General features: G+C 37.4%; 1 protein-coding gene across 13 annotated transcripts in view; it reads right to left on the bottom strand.

Moving 5' to 3' along the window:
• The window catches only part of cadpsb (Ca2+-dependent activator protein for secretion b), an 89,936-nt gene extending 69,888 nt beyond the window's left edge, over positions 1-20,048 (bottom strand). For 12 of the 13 annotated variants that reach the window (XM_044121250.1, XM_044121246.1, XM_044121240.1 and 9 more), the window contains exons 1-2: positions 19,154-19,732; positions 964-1,077 (exon numbers count right to left, since the gene is read on the bottom strand). In XM_044121250.1, coding sequence (XP_043977185.1) covers positions 964-1,077; positions 19,154-19,486 — 447 coding nt within the window. In that variant the 5' untranslated portion in view covers positions 19,487-19,732. Of the gene's footprint in view, positions 1-963; positions 1,078-19,153 lie in introns of all 13 variants that reach the window. The other variant, XM_044121239.1, reaches the window with a different exon arrangement.
• Between the last annotated feature and the right edge of the window lie 1,037 nt (positions 20,049-21,085).

Genomic DNA, 21,085 nt, shown 5'->3' with positions numbered 1-21,085 from the left:
GTGTTCTAAAAAAGATACATTATGTTACATTACGCAATGTTCTTGCTTTTAGATTTTTTCTAAATTTCAACCTTTGATGAAACTGTGTAAGTCAAGCAGTTACATAACTGCATGACTTTTGTTATCCCAAACACTGGGTTGTATTTGCAACTGATAGGATTCAGTAAATTTCAGAACTTCTTGCTGATTGCTGTATTTTAATTTTGTTTTCATGATATTTTCCAAGAAAGTGATCTCAAGCAGAAACCATGTTCAACCATGTAAAGAAATACATTTCTCTTTAAGTTTAATTTCAGGTTGATAGTGATTTACACAGTTTGCCATGAATCATATTAAACTGCAGTCATTATGTATGTCTCCTTTCTGGCTCCCTGCTGCATCTCGTCTCACAATAACTTTAAATATTACAGGCAGGCTTCTGTTTAGCTGTCTTCCAAAAAAAGCAACAATAACAGTGACCAGCTCTCATCATTTATTTTAATTTAGTGGCTTGTTTTTCTATCTTGTAATTAGCTGTTGATGTTTTTAACGTCGTGCTTTTCAATGTTGCATGCATGGCAGTAATGACTTTTGCAGATCAAATTGTGAGGCTGGAAAAAATGGCTGTGTCAACCACACGCTCTGACTCATAATCTGTGCAGCGAAAAGCTTCCGCCACCATTTTACCACACAACGCTTCTCAATTCAGGCATTTTGACAAGGAACAGCTGACGGATGTGGAGTTCTGTCTGACATTTTTCATTCAACAATACTTTAACATTTACTAAGAAAATAACTCAAATATAAAATACATTGACAACGGCTTAAAATATTAGAAAATTAGGTTTGTTTTATTGCAAAAGTGTAGAATGTTACATCAAGAGAGATGTGTAACAACCATGTAAAAACACAAAACCTTGTGTTAAAGCATTAAGCTCCTGTGCTTCAATAAGTGGTTTTAAGTGGACTACTGTGTCTTACTACCTCAGAGTAGCTCTGAACGGCGTTGATGAATGCTTCATCAGCTACAATTTGCGTCTCTCCATTAAGGAAGGCCTGGAAGCGGTCCTTGGTCTGCTGGAGCTGCTGCTTGGAGATCTTTGGAAGCAAGGAGAAAATAGAACAAAAATATATGTCAGACTTATTCTCTATAAAATAAAAATCCAACGTCATATTTAAAAGTGTTTAAAAAACAGCAAGTGGTTTCACTTTTTGTCTCTAAATGGGTTTCCATTTATTAACCTTTTACATTTCATTTTAGGTGATAATCATCCAGCATTTGAATAACAAATTGCCTTCAGCTATAAAATTGTGCAGTTTAGGAAGCTAATTTCAGGAGATTACAACCCCAAGACTAATTATTTTTAGTAATAAAAAAAATAATTTGTCATCCTTTGTCATTTATAAGGCAGAATCCACATATTGTCTTTTAACATAGACAGCCATACAATCAAGTTGCCTGAAATCGTCCATATGGTTGACCTCTTTAACTCTAGCCTGAACTAAGCAACTCAACAGTCTACACATATGATGCTCAGTTGAAAACAACTCTTTTGGGCATTTCATATCATGGTCCAATGAAGCTGAAATAAAGCCACAAATAGAAGACATGCCACCCTAACATCACCCTACTGAAAACCTCCAGGCCTCAGTTGTACTTTGACTTTCTTCTCATGAGAACTGTAATCACGGGAAGTCAAGTCAGCAGTCTCAACAAGAGAGACAAAAGCAAACACATCAAATACTTTGACTTGCTGAACTTATTCTATTCCTGGTGTGCCATTTTTTCTTTAATCCTCGTTTGATTGCGGTTTGTTCAATCCACTAGTTAGTAAAATGTAAATGATAGACTTTTTGTAAAGATTTAATGTTTGAATTTTCAGTTTTTAAATCACAAGTTTCTGGCCCAACCTGGCCCTGTGTGAAAAGTGAAAAATAATAACTGGTTGTGTGTACTTGGTGGTTTGCAAAAACTGGTAGGAGGAGGACAATTGGCCACTCTTGTATGAAGAATTGTTTTTAGTTCAGCCACATTAGAGGCTTGGAGAGTTTCCAGAAAGAACAGACTTTTGTGGTCACAGCATAACATCTCAAACAGAGTTAATTTATAAATTTGATTAGGCCAGCCCAAAGCCTTCAATTTTTGCAGCCATAATTCATTCATAATTCAATAACAGTTGCAATTACAAAAAGGACCAAGTTGTTTTGGGTCTAGTCAGTGGGTACTATGCAAATGTACACATAAAGGTAAAGCTATGCTCATAAATAATTAATGACTAGACAAGCATATTTCTGAGGGGTGTTTTCCTAGATGTAGTAGCTTTTCATCCAATTTTCAAACATTTGCACCCCTTTCAGCTAAGAAGTTCACAGGAACAGTGTGACAAATTACTATTATGTTTTGAAGTGGCCCTCAAACCTCACTTGAGGATTTTATAGATTACTACTATATATAGATTTAGCAAGGGAAACTGGACACAAAACTAACAAATAGGGAGGGCTACATAAAGGAAATGAAATTATGGAACCCAGAGTAACCATCAGGTGTGAAAGACTGTAAGAGGAATTAATGAGGGTGGGACAAGTCAAGTGTCAGCCTGCTTGCTGGCTGTCAAAGTAATGTGAACAAAAGGGTTTCTGTTTTTGAGTAAAGCAGAGGACTAGTCTATGTGGAAAAATTAGAAAAATCCCACATCATTTTAATAAACAATAAAACTATCTAGCTCCAACTTTAGCACTACAACTGGTGGACTTCTCTAACCTCTATTTATATTAACCTTGTCCACATGAAGGTGACAAATAACTATAAAACTGTGAGTCAAATCATGAAATAGATGGAACTTTGAGTTCCATCACTGACAGAATATATTTGTGTTTTACCAGCGAGTTTTACTACGAAAGGTCAAAACTATTAATAATTCGGATTCTGCTGACAGTTTCAATTGACCAAACTGACTTTATGTGACAACACAGCAAGCTGTTAAATGTGTGACTGTGTGAATGAGAGTTCAAGCAGCACACTGCAATGAGCCAGGTGGATACTCTGCACTTCCTCAACAAAGCCCACTTCAAATGCATTAAGTATTTATGACTTTCAGCTTCAGTGCTTTTCATTTCACTGCTAATTAGAGAACTGTGGTGATTAGTAACCAAGGTGATAGATGAGGAAAAATGCTTTCATTTTCATCTGCGAAGCCCGACTCTGAGGACACACTTTCCTGCTTCGCTCATATTGATCGACTCTCTGTAGCTCTTATCAAGATTGCAGTGTTACGAAGTGATTCATTTGCCTGCAATGAAGTAGACATTAATCACCCTTCACATATCAATGGAGAAGAAATGCATATGTAGAGTAATTTCTTTTCACTTTAAACTATCAGTGGATTTCAGTCTGCAGCTTGCAGGTAGTAGTTTTCACATTAAATATTCCATTTATATATAGGACTTAACTTGTTAGAAATGTCAAGCTAAGTCAGATGCCGTAAATTCCAGGCTTTATGGGTTTGGTGTCCTGCAGCGTACCCATGAAGCTGTGATTCAGGTGAGTAAAACATCTAAAAGTTGCAGAACACCAGCCTTTTATGAAAGACTGAGACATCTAGTTGCATTTCTATGAGGAGGCCTCTGTGGCTTTGGATTAAAATGGAGATCAGACCTGATCCATGCAGCGTGCAGGCAGAGTGTAAAAACACTATAAAAACAATCCCCTCTGACCAGTTTATTACCATACAGGTTAAAAAATTAAACTAATTGCAGTTATTGTATATGTGGTGAAATTTCACTGTACCATACCATTCCACCACATCATTTTATTTATAAAGGACTTTAAAAACAGCCAAAATGCTATGAAATAAAACATGGTAATGAATTATTAACAATTTTTATTTTCTTTGTCTAGCAACATGTATATTTTCCATTTATGTAGATATAATGCAGATGTATCAATTACATGTGTAACACACTTTAAGATGCTGCTTTTTGTTTCACATATTTTTGTTTTTTTGTGTGAAATAGTTTTAATTTTTCTTGGAAATGTAGGTTTTCTCATTTCTATAATTCCAACTGTTAGCTTTATTGGCTTTCAAATGTCAATTTTTCCAGTCGTTTTTGGCTTGATTAGAATTTCTGTGATGCCCTTTTGTTGACCTTTTATTATAACCAAGCTTTATCGAAAAATGTGGTTACATTAAAATAAGAAAACTTATTTTCTGTTGGCGCAGACAGAATTATTGTCATATCTCACATGATGTTCTAAACTGTTCTTGTGCAACTGCAAATCTCAGTGCATTTTATTGGGATTATATGCGATACATTCACACAAGTTGTCAATTGCAAGGAAAAGGACGCATGGTTTCCAACTGGTCTATTGAAGTGCCAATCCAATAAAACAAGCAGAACTTTGTCGTTGTAATCCCTTATAATGTGTAAATGTTCACGAGGCCTGGACACTGTCTCAAAGCCCTGTATGGCAGAGTGTGATAAACAAAAAAAATGTGCATAGTATGCTCAGCATCCCTGATCTTTTTCTACATCCTGAGTTGTGCTTAACCTGTTCTCTTCTTGATTATATCATGTTCCACATCCACAGCACTAAGCAGGGTAGCGAGGTGTTTCTAACAATATTTGAGTGCCACTTCATAATTATGTGCTGATTATTGGCAGCATTTTCTTTTCATATAAATAAAACAGCTGCATGACTCACAGGAATACATGCCTAACTCTGAGGTGAGGGGTAGCTTGCTTTTACTCTTTTTGCCTGATCAGTCCTTCATAACACTGGCATGATTCATCACTCCAGAGAACATGTCCACGATACACTCTAGAGTCCGACGCTATTATGCGAAACACCACTGCAAGCTGGAGGTAAGCAGATGCTTGCCAAGGGAAACCAAGTCCTTAAGCCTCTATACAGACTGTTCCTGAGCTAATATGAACGCCACATGCAATGTTCTTTACCTTTTGACTGATTTTCTATTGTTCCCGACTTTTTTTTTCTACTTTATAATACCAGATTTAATTGGAAAATACTAGACGCAATGATTTCTCTCATTTTCTGTAATAGAAGTTTGATTGCTATCCACTTATGCTTAAAATGTAAGCTTCAAACCACAATGAAACGACACATTTTTTAAGCTAAAAGTATCGTATTTTCCGGACTATTGAGCACAACATACTATAAGCTGCACTTACAATTAAAAAACAAACGAACAAACAAACAACTGGAAACGTACATATATAAACTGCACCGGGCTATAAGCCGGTGGTATCTCCGCTGCTCTCGGTTTTCCTAATAAATCTGCTGGAATTATTAAGAATACATCCCTGCCGAACCATGGATTCGTTCATGCTGAGTTTACGTGCAGCGGCTCTATTCCCTCCTGTACTGCCAGATCGATAGAAAGCTTAAAAGCTGCATCATATGAGTTTTAAGAAATTTCTCAGTCGTGCCTGCTGCTAGCAGCACTTTCTTCTTGGATTTCCAATTTTGACTTCTAATGATTCACTTCCTGCCAAATTAGCCCCCTGGTGGTTGAAGAAAAATCCACAGAAAAGCTGCATGGGGCTATAAACCGCAAGTGAAAAAAGTAGCTACTTATAGTCCAACAAATACGGTAATGGGCATGGCAGTGCCGAGATAATTTTTTAATTTTGTCCAATATATTCTGTAATACCAATATATTCGCCATGCATTTCTATCACTTTATCAGATGAATTTTTTGTGAGTAGTGAATTTTATAAAAAAAAACAAAAAACTCTGAAAACTGCTTGATAATGCACTGCAGTATATCAATGAACATCAGGTTTTAAGCTCACAAAACTTTAGTTTGGAGAAGTTTAAACTTCAATTCTTATAATACGGATGTAAAGTGTGGTGCACAACTACAGATTTCTGGATTGATTTGTAAATTAAAATGATCAAAAGTGCTTTAAAATTTTGTTTTTCTTTCTTGGTTATGAATCCACATGTAATGAACCTGTGAGAAAGCATTTTCAGCTGCCCTTGCAGTGCTGTGAAGAGTAAAGTCATTAGCTAATTGAATGCAGCGAACAGGGAGCTGTAGCAACTGCATGTTGGTGCAGTAAAGCCTCTGCTGTGCTGACTCACACTTGAGGTTCTTCTGGAATTATATAACCCTAAGAGGGTACGTTAAATTAGGCTGTTTTCCAAAATTAATGGTCTAGATGCTTGGGTTTGCACTGGCAAATACAGCATTTATTGACTAATAGTAAATATATATATATATATATAAATATTCAAGGTAGAATTGGAGGTCAACCTCCACAATTTATTTAGGAGAAAATTAACCATACTATCTGTATTAACATCATCCAAAGGGTATCTTACAAACCAACTGCTCCCATTGTGTGTAAATCAGTCTGCACTGGCCGTGTTCAGCAAACATGGTCTCATTGGATCGACTACACAAACAAATAGCATTTCATTGTAGACAATAGCAGAGGCCCACATCAGATAACACACTGAGTACCAGAACAAGTGCTGTATGGCAGCTGCAAAAAGTCCACCAGCAGCCAGTCTGTTCAAACAAACACAAAAAAACACCAGGATCATGGAGTGACTGCTTCCGCAATCTAGTATTGTATAAATACAGATGCACAAGCTATTATCCCGAGTCAAACTAGCATTCACACAACACACAAACGCAATGAGAGCAAATACCTGTCCGTTTGGCTAATAAACAGCCAAGTGTATGTTTTGAGCAAAGCTTGATACACTGCAAGCATGGATAAAACAGAGAGACACTGGCGCTTTACAACCAGCCTTCACACTACTGTCATCGTTGTCACTGTGGCACCGCTGTTATATCCTGGAGAACACTGTGTTCATATCAAGCAAAGCGCCGTCTTATAACAGTCATCCATAATCACACCACCGACTTGCTGCCAGGAGCTCAGCGGCTTCCTCTCTATCAGCATTCAGTGACAGTGTGCAAAACAGAAAGACGTTCATGGAGTTGTAGAGTGAAAAGCCGCAGGAAATTTTGTACAAATTTGGTTCAAAACAGTAAAATCTGTCCTTTCTGTAGCAAACCTGGCATATGCAAATGAGATGTTGTGGCCGGAAAATTTTCTAGCACAGATCCATGCACTGAGTGGTTGCTTGTATAAAATAAATTTGCTCATCAAAGTAAAACATCTTATATACACAGCGATTCATACTATGTATTCATCTATGTTACTTTTGATGAATGTTGCTTACAGCTGATAAAAACCCAAAGTTACATTTTTTGTTTTAAATTCGAGTATTACATTGGACCAAATAAAATAGCATATTTTGGATAGAGAAACTTTATGTTATGAACATTTTATAAATAACACAAAGAAAGAGAAGATTTAGAAGACTGTTATCCCATGGAAAGTGACTGAAGCAATACGCAGTCACTGCTAGAGAAGCTGGTTGTGCAGAGAATGCTATATTGAAGCAGTTTAATAAAAATTAAGTTGAAGGAAAAAGTATATTTGAAAAAGGTTGCTATTTAAAAGGTTTTTGTGACACTAGTTGGCCTTTGTTCAACAGTAGATGGGCTGGAATACAAGTGGAGAGAAGGGAAAAACGTGCAGGAATAACTGGGAGATTTCGCAGAAATGCCTGCAGATTTGAAAAGTTCAACTCCCAATATATGTAAGCAACTTTTAAAAGTGCAAGCATTACCAGCTAAATTCCCATAAGCAGCAAAGCCTCCAAGCAAACATCAGAAAATGTCTCAACATTTTGCTCCTTTGATAAATAAGAAAAAGAGGACAGAACATTTCAGGAGTATACCGAGGATGAAACATCAGCAGAGAAACTGCAGGAAGCTGCCCCTGGTGCAAATATCAAGAATAAAAACAAAGAAACATGCACACTATTCTTTTTTTTTTCCTGTGGCTCCTTCATTACAACTGAGTCAGTTCTGCTGGAAGAAAGAATTTGATCATTTTTCTGAATGCATAACATAGGAAAATTGCTTTTATATACACTTGATGAAAAAAAAGTCACAGGTGAATGAACATTTTCTTAATGGGAAAAATAAATTAAACATATCTTTGTTAGGATACTTAGGAGGCGAAGGAATATACATAATTACTGAGCTATGTCAACTTTTTGATTTAATAACATTACTTCTTTTAGAAGAGTCTTCCTAATAGCCCCTTGAAGAGTTTGCTTAATTTTGCATGAAACAAAAAGAATGATACCAGTGATATGACTATATTTTTCAGTAAAACATAAAGCTGACTCTGAGTTCTTATTTCCATCGTTACCACATTACTCCATCCTCCCATTTTTCACTTTTCTTTAAAATCCAATGGATTTTCCAACTTTCCCCTCTTACGCTTTGTTTTCAGGCATGATTATCTCTAGTAGTTGCTGGATTGAGTGAAAAAGGTTCACGACTGAGTATTAAGAAGTGAGAGATCTGTTGAAAAGGAAAACTACTTTCTGACAGCAATAGACTTTTTTGGGAAACAGATTTTTTTTATTGATAACAAGAACTACATACTGAAAATAAAACATTAAGACAATTTTATCCTGTAATAAAAAAGGATGTAGTTTTCAAAACCATGACATTTAATCCAGTTCAGCAGTGCAGCCTCTTAAATGTTTGCGAAATCATAATCAGTGCTTGAGTTATTTCCCACTGACCACATGTGGACAATATTAAGTCCCTCACTTTGTGTTTTTGTGTGATTCAGAAGTTTCTCTATCAAACAGTTAGCAGGACATTTCTACTCTTTATGTATTGTAAAAATCCATAAGAAAAACAAGACAATGAACCATTTTTTGGTGCATGTCTCATTTTGGGGTTTATGTAACTCTCTATTAAAGGTAATGCTGATGTTTCAAAAGTAATGGTTCACAAAAACCATTAAATCCTACCAAAATCATAATTGTCAGCTATGTTAAGGTAAAATGACAACACGATCTGAATAATAGTTCAAGCAATAGATTTACATCTTTATTTTTGTAAGAGAAATCATTTTGATCTGATCTTTCTCTCTTCCTTTTTTCCCCATCCTTGTTCCTATGTGTTCTTGGATACATGTTTGGTCAATAGTATTTCCTCACTCAATGCTAGAGATCAAAGCTGTGAGTCTGAGTAAAATCAAAGTGCCTCTGAACTGGAACACTGTTATGTTAAAAGCCTGTCAGAAGCAGAGTGATGCTTAGTGACTTTGTTCAAAGGAGTTGTGACACGAACATGTGAAGCTCAGGACAGATGACTCTTGCTGAGCGTCTACCTGACATTCAGCCTCTTGCCAGCTCGGCAGCCGCTCTTTGTGTTCTTCATGCCTCAGTGAGAGCCATCAGAGTGAGAGGCAGAGAGGATTGCAGTAATGGCCATGTCCCGGCTCCTCTGTCTTTAATGTGGAAAATCGCCACAGCAAATCTCCCTCACAATCTCTTTCCTCTTTGTCCTCTACTTTCCATGCTTTAGCAGCTTTTCTTTTGAATCAGTGTTCCATAACACTGCCCATGATCGCAAAAATAATTCTTGAGCCTTTAATTTCCCCTAAAAGGCAGCGAGATGAAATTCAACTTGAAAGAGATATAATTTCCCAACAGATTCACAAGTTGTAGGCAAATGTATCCATTAAGAAACAATTTGTTGAACGTGTTGAGCACAAGTGCTTTCAACTTTTCTTTTTTTTTTTCTTTTTTTTTTATCTGGCAAGTGCTAGCTCACTGTTTAGAAATTAAATGACCTTCCTTTGGATAGCCAACAAGTGTTGTAAAAAGAGTCACTTTTGCATAAGCTGAAACTCTTCCCAGACTAGAAAATTGTTAAAAATTTCCCCTTAAAAACAGGTTCTAGTTGTCCTCTGTGTGCATGCCAAGGTTTACTCTGGCACACAAGCATCTCTGTGGACCACTAACTTTGTGGCATTGCATATTTTTCAGTCTAACATTAAGTTTGATGATGGACATTGAAAAATCAATTTCAATGACTTGTACCAAGATGTTCTTGCATGGCCAGTTCGGCAAGCATCCTAATCGACTGCAGTCCAACCAGATCTCAGCATAGAAAAAGAGGGGTAGTACGAAGAAAAATCGTGAGTGCTTCATTTCTAATTTATTTCTTGGACCATTGTACATTTAAATACGATTAAATTATTGGGACACTTTATGTATTAGTTCATATTTGTGCAAATGTAGTCAGCTGATGTGCTGAAAGAAGCTGGATATTTTTAGGAAAGGGCATCACCCCCACAATACTTAAAATGTAGCCTTAATAAGTCACTTTTACACACACACAGGCGCGCGCGCGCACACACACACACACACACACAATATCAAATGATTTGTCCTTTCTAAAAAAATGTGAATGAGAGCAGATTAATAATGAATTCTTGAGAAAATAGAGTACATGTGCCCAGAAATATCTGAGTAACATATATGAAGTCAAACAACTTTTACAAATCTGCCAGAAAGCACAATTTAAATGCAAATTAAATGAGTACAAACTGGATCCTTTTGGAGTTGTAAATGAAGTGAACTGTGAACACTAACTAATTCAGTGCTAACCTGTATCACAATTTGTGAGGAGGTTCTTTGCAAAGTGGGATCTTGTGTAACAATACACACAAAGTACATCTGTAAGTGGCCTTTTTAATCAAGAATAATGAAAATGAGAAACCTGTGTATTACATTATGTAAACCAAAATACCACACCGCCCATATGAAAAGATCAAATAATGTAGCCACTAGAGAAAAATTTTACCTAATTTAATTCTAATTAGCTTTTATTTGAAATATGGGTTTGGTTTTTTGCATTGAGTTTTGAATGTTCTGCGTATGCATACGTGGGTTCTCTCCAGGTAGTCTGGCTTCCTCCAATAGTCCAAAAACATGAAGGGTAACTTTACTTGTCTCTCTAATTTGCGCTTAAGTATGAATATGAGTGTGTGTGCATTTTAGTTTGTCCTGTATGTCTCTATTTTTTCTCTTGCCTTGCCTTTTCTCCAGGTACCACTGAAGACAGCCACCAATCACATAATGTGACCATGCAAGGATAGGGGTATGGTAGTTCTGATTATTAGTTTCAAGTATACACAACTAATCCACTGTTGTATTGTCCCCATTAATATAAAAAGTAGACTCTAAAACATGAATATCATCACTCTCAGACAAACTTTGTATCTTAATTCAAACAGTTTAGTCAAAGACAGATTTACTTTAGGATACTTTTATTTGAAAAATTTTCACTTAAATAGACAGATGTGAGAAGTGATCAAGAGAGTTGATTTTGAAAAAAAAGGACTAATAATAGAAATGCTAGGAGTTTGCCCATTGATTACCAAATCATTCTATGTAGGATTCACATAACTATGAAATTTCCTGTTATGTAAATTGTGATGTGAAGCTAAATGGTTTTGTCAGAAAATCACCAACTAACAGGCAGAATCTATGTATTGCAGAATTAACTTTTTCTGCATTTAATAAATGCTAAATTATTAATCTTTTGCTCTTTCAGGTTTTTTTTTACTTGACTAATATAAGGCCCCAATCCTTTCAATAGCCATTCACCAGCAGAGCTATCCATTTTTCATCTACTCACTATCAGCATCTGTTGAATCAGCAATCAAGTCTCCTCTGTGTTGTTTAAAGAGGAGTATTTTCCTTTCTCACTGTAAATCTCACTTTGGATAGGAGCCCTCAATTACTCAATGTAATTAAAGTTGGACAAGAAAGGCGATCAGGAAACTCCTCGGTCTTTCGGGCCTTTGCTTGCTAAGCGAAGCTGTACGTTAAATAGATGGATACTTTCTATTGGCCTTATCAAATGCTTTGGACTACAGAAAATAGTAACAGATATGGCACATTGCTTGTACACTTGTTGCCCATCCCAATCTGATCGTCCTGTTAAGCATTTTTGAGATAGGAGTTTTTACAAACTTTTAATTAGTAATCAATGGCTCTTTATTCTCCAAGTGCAGAGGTCCCTACCCCTGATCCTCATTGCCCACTGCTCTGCCTGTTTTAGGAGTTCACCTGCTGCTGCACAGCAGAATTAAATGAATGGGTGAACAAGCTTCTGCAGCAACTGAAGACATGCTAAGAATGTATGCCCTTTGAGATTTCAATTTGATATAAAAAGGACATTACAATAAAGTTTATTATTATATGACTATTACAGAGGTCATGCAATAGTTTGAATCAGTTGTGCTGGAGTGGAGGCAGGACGATTGGCCCTGAGCACCAGGGTTGATGACCACTGTCTTGGCTATAATATGAGAGAAGAAACATAAAAAAGAGGCCCAATTATTTGAGCTGCTCCTTTATCTTTCCAACATACAATGCGAGCAGGACACTAAAAGAGGTAATAAAATCTCCACAGCAAACCTTAGTAAACCATAGCAAAGAGAGACATCTTGTGGTTACCATGTCCACATAACAATCTTTAGATGCCTCAAAATATCTCTTAGGACTTTAAAATGGCTATCCATTATCTAACACTCTAATTTGGAGGGTTGCCAGGGAGCCTGGTGGCTATCTCCAGTGGTCAACGGGTGAGAGGAAGGTTATATCCTCTACAGGTAGACTTGAATTTGATTAAATTCATAGATGTGTATTTCAGCTATTCAGTAACTCTTAATTTAGCTGGATATGTGTGCTTTTGCCAAATGAGAACAAGATTAAGCTTCTCAGAAACTAACAATGGAGTTGTGAAATGATACATTATGCCAACAACCAAGTAAGGTGGAGGGTCTACAATACTGTGGGCCAGTTCCTCCTCCAAAGTCTCTTGGAAGCTTGTTAGAGTCAATGACATCATGAATCTTTTGTGCCAGAAAACTAAAAATGGATTGTCATTTGGTCATTGGACACGATGATCAAAAGCATGTGGTTGAATAATGCAAAATTGGTTCACCAAAAGCAAAACTATGTCTTTTCAACTAAATTTCTAGACCCAAATTCTTTTGAAAAAATGTAGGCTGAGGTGAGAGAAGGAAGCGTAAAAGGAAATCCAGGACGGGACGGTCTCGTTATGTAAGACTGAATGGTCAAAAATCGTGTTGTTGTAAAAAGTATGATCAACACAGGTACCTGCCATGATTTGAACCCAGGACCTTCTTGCTCCAAGGTAACAGTACGACCAACTGCACCACAGTGCAGCCTCAGTGTGTTGCATAAATCCAAAATCTCATATGTAGGCTCTGAGATAATGAAGCTTTCTAATATTTGTTATTCATTTCTAAGATTGAATGTCTTTTATTACAGTAGTATATATCCCCACTACGTGTTCAAGTTTTTATGGTTTGGAATAGAAATTGTTCATAGTACATGGTCATAACTATCGTCTGCTTCACACTTGTGAAGCGGATGTGTGTGCAGAGTAGTCAGTGTAAAATCGATGGATGCAATTTTAGAAGGGTTCGTGCTGTTTTAAAAATTTAACATCTACTTTCAAGAAGCCAGCCCTCATTTTGCTTCTCTTTAGTACTGCTGTAATGTGTGGCATGGGCAGCAGATATCATACTGTTTCTAATGAGGTAGTATAACATAAAATCATAAGACACAGTAGATCTATCTGTCTCAGCCACTGAAGGCAGTGTGAAGAAAACAACAACTGTTCTCAAGAAGATAAATCTGCTTCCCTTTCAAGGAGGGGTGATCTGCAGAAACGCATTGGTGTGCAATGGTATTTCGGTCTTTCATTTTATTTCTCATACTTGAGTAAATTAGTTTTTTCTGGATATCTGTGCAGGATTTTAAATAATTTCTGAACATCTCACCAGCATAGATGACTGAAGAAAGTATTTTCATTTTCTATTTTTTTTATTTTTTGCAGGGAACTGAATACAGGTTTCACAAAATCCTGATGCAACATTTCATGAAGGTGTTTTTGCACTTGCTACTAAAATTAGACTACCAATGTGAAGTGAAGTTAATTATAAAAATGCTCTGTGAGGACACGTGTTTTAGACTATATTAACACATTCTAATTAACACATACAATACAAATAACTCATTATTGTTGCTTTCATCAGTAGACAAAATCCTTGCACACTGCAACCAATACAGTCCTGCACATTAACACAAAGGCTCGCTGTAATTTTTGCTTGTCATTAGCTATTTCTGTGATCACTACATTGGCCAGAGAAAATCAAGCTACAACAGAATATTTTTAATTAGTCTGACATAAATCAAATGGACCCCATATCCATTTATCTTTAAAGGAAAAACATAAAAAATTTAATCTTGCAGCTTTCCCTTTTTAGCTGCTTCTGAGAGAGTGAAGGATGTGTAATTTGTGAAGCCGTGATATGTTTCAGGAGACTGCACAGATTGCTGGTGAGGGGGTACTTCACCTGCTGTTTTTCAGCTGTCACCCTTTTTTAATCCACTTTCATATCTGTAGCATTGTGGAACACCTTCACTTTTCAGTATTTATTCCATGCCATGCCTTGAAAAGAACCGCAACAAAAAAAAATTAACAGAATCACCAGTGAAACAGTGGGGAACATTGTTCTGCACTGGTTGTCAGACATTGACTGACATGTTTATTGTTAACTGAAAACCTGACTTAAATAATTGCTGGCACAGCATGCTTGGTTGATTCATTTTTTTTGAGATACAACACCATTAAGACATCCTATTTAATAATGTAAATAATTTCAGCATCACATTGTCACTTGGCTGCAACAAATGCAGAACGGCCTGTTTCTGTCTCTTATATGACATTTGATCCATTTACTTTTGATTTCTTTCAAAACCAATTTATAAATCCATATGTGGAAAAAAGAGGGGCAATATGCATAAAGGCTGTAAAAGGTCAACATATGGGGCTGAATTTATGTTTACATTGGTTTTTAATAAAAAAAAAAAAAAAAAAAACCTCAAGCTCAATCAAATTAAATGGAGAACATCTGTGGACATCAATTTTCAAAATATAAATTTTGTGCTTGTAAAATGACAAATATCAGAAAGTGGGCTAATTTACAAGGTACTACAGATAATGTAACTGAGTTATCCATGACAGAATCCTCCCTTCTCTATCTCTCTCTCTAAACAGCCAAAGTAACAAGAACAGCTTCATCTGCTTTTGTCCACGTCGTAATTTACAATTTATCTGTAAGCAAAAACTCATCGCACTTTTTGTTCTTACTCCAGATTTCCACTTTTACAGACCAAATGGCAATTTGGAGGTGAGAAAAATTTCCATATGGACAGGTCTGTTCCAAATGCAGCAGAGTCACAGCAGAGTGCATTGCAAAGCTGTTATCGGGCTTTAACATATTAATAAACAAAGGCCACTTTAAAGATGGAACTCTAATTTCTCTGCCAACAGTATTAATTACATTAAGGCATTGATTCAACCTGCTGGCAGATAAGTAGGTCAAATTATATTCTGAAAATTTGCTACATTGTAATTCATAAAACAAATTGGTGTTGTGGATCAGATTTAATTAATTAATTTAAGTTTCTCTTTTACAGTGCTCACTTGCAAAAGTTAAATAAGGCTATGATAGCTCTACATTTAATTTATAAATACATTACTCAAGAGAAAATCCCTAACTGGTTCAGTACTTAAGGTTGGGTGTCTTCACTAAAGCACTCAAGAGATTTATAAAATAGCTTTTTTCAATGTAAAAACAAAAACCAAAATAAATAAGACATATTCAAGACAAATGAGACTGTGGAAACATTTCAAACAACAAATTTATGTTCATAGAAAAATGGACACGATTTAAAAAAAAAATCTCAACATAAATCTTCAGAAATAATTCAGATTTTTTAAAATGAATCTCCTGTGAGGTTTTTTTTTCTACCTCTGCTTCAGCTACTTATGGAGATTATTGAGATTGAATAAACTGTAGCCTCCTGCACAATCACAATGATTGCACTGACACAAACCTATACACAAGCAAAGAATCTCAATAATTTACTCTTTTTCACTGTGAAGAGGGCATTAGTGTAAATATGCCCAAAGACGGTTAGCCTTGTGTTCAGACAAGCGTGCCACCAGTTAATTATGCATGAGCACTTATCCATCGTTTGGAGAACTGCTTCCTTCACGTTAAATAACGAAAACATTTTCCTTTGCCCTTCAAAAAGGAGGCAACAGTTCCTGCCCCTCCTTATACCCCGTCCATGGCTTATCCTTCCACAAGGTTATGGCAATACATTTTAAGGAGCAGCATCAGCAGAGCTAGCATGGTTTGCAGCCTGGCCTGTTTCTGTGTGATAGCCCATCGATGGTGCGGTTTGTGTGCCAAAGGATTATTGTGGAGCTGCTCCACATGTTTCACTGAGGCCCTTTAAGTCTTTTCATTACATAAATTGTTTCATCATATTTCTGTGACTAATCTATAATAGCCAAAATGGTAAAAAGGCCACATATTCAATTGGGGATCCAATGCGGGGAGAATTTTATGAGACGATTTGTTGCATACAGACATCTGAGGAGCAGTAATGGTGATTCTACAGGGTGAATGTTTGTTTTTTAAAAAGCTGAACTGCATTATTATTGTTCTCATCACAACAAATTAAACACAAATATCATTAAGGTATTAAAAAGACTCAGAATCAGACACTCTATGCTTCAGCTGCCCTTTGCATCTTGCTGCAAACTGTCAGTCAGCTGGCTAAAAGAAAGCTCCTACCCTTTCTTTTCACTTTCAAGTCATATTTAACTGCTTGGACCTATTATTGTCATAGAAAAACAGACTCTAAGGGTGTTGAAGTGTGGAATATCATAACTATCACTCTTATCTAGGTAACATTGATTTAAAAATACAGCTATAAAATAGCTATGGTAGCTATAAATTGCGGGCTACCATATTCTTCAGTTGTTTGGACGTTTAAATATTTTTTATTGAGATGGAAGAGAAAGCTATTGTTTTCTCTGACTCTATGGAGTATGCAGCAAAATGTACAACTGTCCCCACCCTAAGCACACACACCTGCTCCTGTCCCCTGCCAGTAAGCTAGCTAAAAGAAAAAAAACACTACAATAATCCATCACTCAGAGAAAAGACAAGTGGGGAAATGATTCTTGTTGCAAAAGTCACAAATTGTGACATGATGGAAGAGTGCCACCCTTAACCCTTAAAAACTTAAAGCTCCTTTATGACTACAGTTGAAAAGCTAGGAACCTTAGATGAATATCTTTCAACTTATTTACATTAAAAACTGTATCTGACGGGATTGATTTATAGGACTGAATTTGTACATATCATTTTAAATTTGAATCAACCTGTATAATTGGTTTGTGATGGACTGATTCGATTTGACAATATAGTTCTGGATATGATTTGGATAACCAAATTATGCAACTATTTGTTGAAGTTTTATGCTTAGTTAGATTTCAAACTAGCCATAAATATTGTTCAAGGCAATATTATTGTGCCTGCAGTAATCAGTGTTATGCTGTTTTAAAATGTAATCAACCTTCTCTTTGGTATATCAAAGCTAAAACTCATTAGTCTGACAGACATTTATTTGTTAGTAGCATGAAAGAATCGCATTTTTACTGAAAACTATTCCATTTTAATTCAGGCCCTGCATAATCATAAGATAAATACAAAAATAAGAGTGATATCTACACATTAGCTTTAAACTAAAAATGCAGACCGATATTGTGATGTAACTTTTTTCTATGAATTAAATATTATTATTATTATAAATCTCATAACTCAACTCATTTCACCTTCATTGAAAAGGTTTTCTACATCTAATCATGTATAAGACTCCTCACAGTTTATCTCTAAGAGCTGATTTTGCATGCCTGTTTAGAGTCAAGGAGCAGACATGTGATGCTCTTTGATTTACTGGTCTGACATGGAGCTTTGAATTTTTATCCAGATTCTTGCTCATCCACATCAGAGGACTGTCCATTGGCCACCAGAAATCAGAGTGCATAACTAAGTAACCTACATGCTCAACTGGACCACAAACAAATACATGGAACCGTGGTGGTTTCTGCTTCCCACGTGCAATTGCTTGTGAGTCAGCAGAAAATCCAGACCATATGGCTCAACAGTGTCTGGAGTAAAGGAAGTATGGTCTGCCGTTTGAGCAAAAAACAAGCAGCTTCAATTGCATTTATAGTGATTTATTATAAGAAACTATGTGAGGATAGACTTCGATAACCAAAACTAATCTTTTTCAGGATTTTATGTAGAAAATAACATCAGTTTTCTGCGACAGACTGGCGACCTGTCCAGGGTGAACCCCGCCTCTCGCCAGGAACGTAGATAGAGATTGACACCAGCAACCCTCCCGACCCCATTAGGGACAAGGGTGAACAGAAAATGGATGGATGGATAACATCAGTTTTTGTGACAAACCATGACATTAACTATCATGCATGCTTTTGTATTCAGCGCAGAAACAGGCATACACCTGTTCTGGTGTAAAAGTAAGAACAGTGACAATATATGGAAGGCTCCTCCCCTACAGTAAGGCCTGTGACTTTGACAGTAAGGACAACATGACCCAAAACTGGCTCCAGCATCAATGGAGGAACTCAGCAGGAGTGTGAAACCAGGATGAGGGCTTTATGTCTTTTATCTAACTATGTTTTGCTTGGAAAACAGTATTAAAATATAATGTGTAGAGTATTTTGAGGCAAATACATGACAAGATACCTTTTAGAAGTAAGGCTAATCCATAAAGGGAGAAAGCTAGTAAGGGGGCATCCTAAGAAGCTGTGTGCCTTAAAGTCACCTTGGGAGGCCAAATTAAAGGGACAAGCAAATAGCTCCGAAGTGGACTGGACGACTAGCTTCTGTATGGACGCATATGTAAGGGGAGATACAGGCCAAGTAGGACAAATGACAACGTCCTGCTGTAAATCGTCATCCACCGAATCCTGAACGCCCTTTCTGTTAATGAGCTTGCAGGGCTGGAGGAACATGAAGTGTAGTGAGTGTGCAGCTCTGCAGCACCACCAGCCTCTTCACTATCCGGGGTTTTGCTTCCATGCTCCTGTCATGCTTCGAGAATTGCAAACATTTTCGTTGCGTCAGAAAAAAACAAAAAAGAAAGTGTGCTTTCACTGGGACAGTGATGCCTTCACGCACTATCCGATGGGCCTTGTGGCCGTACCTCCCCCTCTGTTTCCCAGCTTATCTAGGTCATCAATGACAACATCTGCCGACTGGAAGAAGTCAATTCATCATCAAGTAGTTACAAATGCCGCTTTCAGTAGCGACAGAGGGGCCTTACCTTCTGCTGTCGTCTTGCCATATCAGTCGGCTGCTTTGCATTGAAGGGGTATGCAATGCATCGCATGACAAAAACATAAAGCTGCAGCTTCTTTTTGCGCTCTTCCTCCTCTTTGTGCAGCTTCTCCAGGTCCTCTTTCTCCTCGCTGACGGCGGAAGGGCTCGGGCTGGTCGGACGGGCGCTGCTGCGGCTGCTACTGGGTGCCAGTCCACCAGAGCTCTCGCTGGTCCTGCTGGGAGAAATGCGGGACCCGGCCTGAGGTGCCATCGCCTCTTTGCTTTCTTCTTCCACTATCCCATCAGACTCCTCTTCGCTGGACGACGGATCTAACATCTTGCTCTAGAAGGGATGCGTCCCTGCTACAACCTTGCAGACTGATCTCCCAGATGACAGTTGTGTCGCTTCCTTATGATCCCTTGCCGAGATTTAAGGTGAACTGTTTCCGAAGTAGAGACAGGAACGAGGCCCCGACCGTACTTAGCTGAGAGATGTCAGCAGTACGAGTGGTGCTGGAGGAGGTTCAGTCTGCTCCACTCTCAGCTTTCTCCGCCTGCGCCGAGCACTCGATGCTTACGCGTTTGCCCTGTTTTATTGGTCGGTCGGTGCTGCGGATGTGAGAGGGGGAGGTGAGAAGGAAGCAGAGGGGAGGGGCAGGAGGGGAGTTTAGTGTAGCTACAGATGAGGGAACTAGAGCTGCCTTTTCTCTGGTGAAAGCGGGAGATGGCCTCTCCCTCCAGAGACCGAGACTGCCGAGGAGCTGTCCGTGGTGCTGATCGGTGAAGAGGAGCAGAGAGGCTGCATGAAGAATGCACCGCTGGTCATGTACTGGAGAGCATGTCATTCTGCAGTGGTACACCTAAGATGGCTGCCACAGGGTTTCTCATACACTGTCAGTGATTGAATTCACTGGCTTGAATGGGGAAACGTTCTTGAAAGCAAGGAAGAGCAAAGAGAGTAACATGTCAAAAATGATCTCTCAATGTTCCTTCCTTGCAGTTTGTGTGTGTAAATCAGTGCTAGTTGACAAAAATGTCAACTGTTGGTGCTACATTTTCCTGAAAACTGATTATCCTTAATCTGAAAACCAGCGTATGAGGGACATCTACATTTCCTGTTGTTTTCAGGATATTCCATTTGTTAATCAAAATTATACACATGGATTCATAATAGTACTTGTACCTCTAGAATTTTTTAAAAAAATATATGTTTTAAAAATAAAATTAGAACCAGAGAACACATTACAGCATGTAATGATAAAAAAGGTGAATGACAATACATAGTTTTCAACATTTTTACACGAAACTGAAACATTTGGCGTTTATGTACTGGGACTACATTTCAGAACTACATTTTTCTGCACTTATGGATCCAAGTTTTTGAATGTGACTCTACCAGCTTTGTAACTCTTAAAATTAAGAATTTTGTCATTTATTTTCTTGGTATAATTCTTTAAACATTAGCAGACTGAATGGAGAGTGTCTGTGAACGTTATGTTCACCCTCTACACTTTAACTGAGCTATTTCAATACACCAATGCTTCTTTAATTCATGATCTTCCTGCACAACTATTACTTTTGGTGGACTACTATATCTTGGCAGGTTTGCTGTTAGGCCATTTTCTTTACATTTTCAGATGAATTATTGAACAGTGCTCTGTGAGATGTTCAAAACTCAGGATGTTGCTTTATTACCTAAAGCAACATGTAACACACTTTTGGGGGATAAAGTTGTGCCTTGAACCTTTCTACAACTTTATCCCCAAACTGTCTGCTCTGCTTCTTGGTCTTCGAAACGTTTATTGCTCACTCATATTCCCTAACTAACTTGTAAACTCATTACAGGCAGCCGCATTTAACTTACACATGGATGAATTTATCTTCTAGGTGACATCTAAAGGTAACTCTTTGCAGTGGATTTTAATTTGAGTATCAA

This window comes from Gambusia affinis, linkage group LG07, assembly GCF_019740435.1.
Source record: "Gambusia affinis linkage group LG07, SWU_Gaff_1.0, whole genome shotgun sequence".
NCBI lineage: Eukaryota > Metazoa > Chordata > Actinopteri > Cyprinodontiformes > Poeciliidae > Gambusia > Gambusia affinis.
The sequence above is the reverse complement of the archived record's forward strand: the minus strand, read 5'-3'. Positions and strand labels throughout refer to the sequence as shown.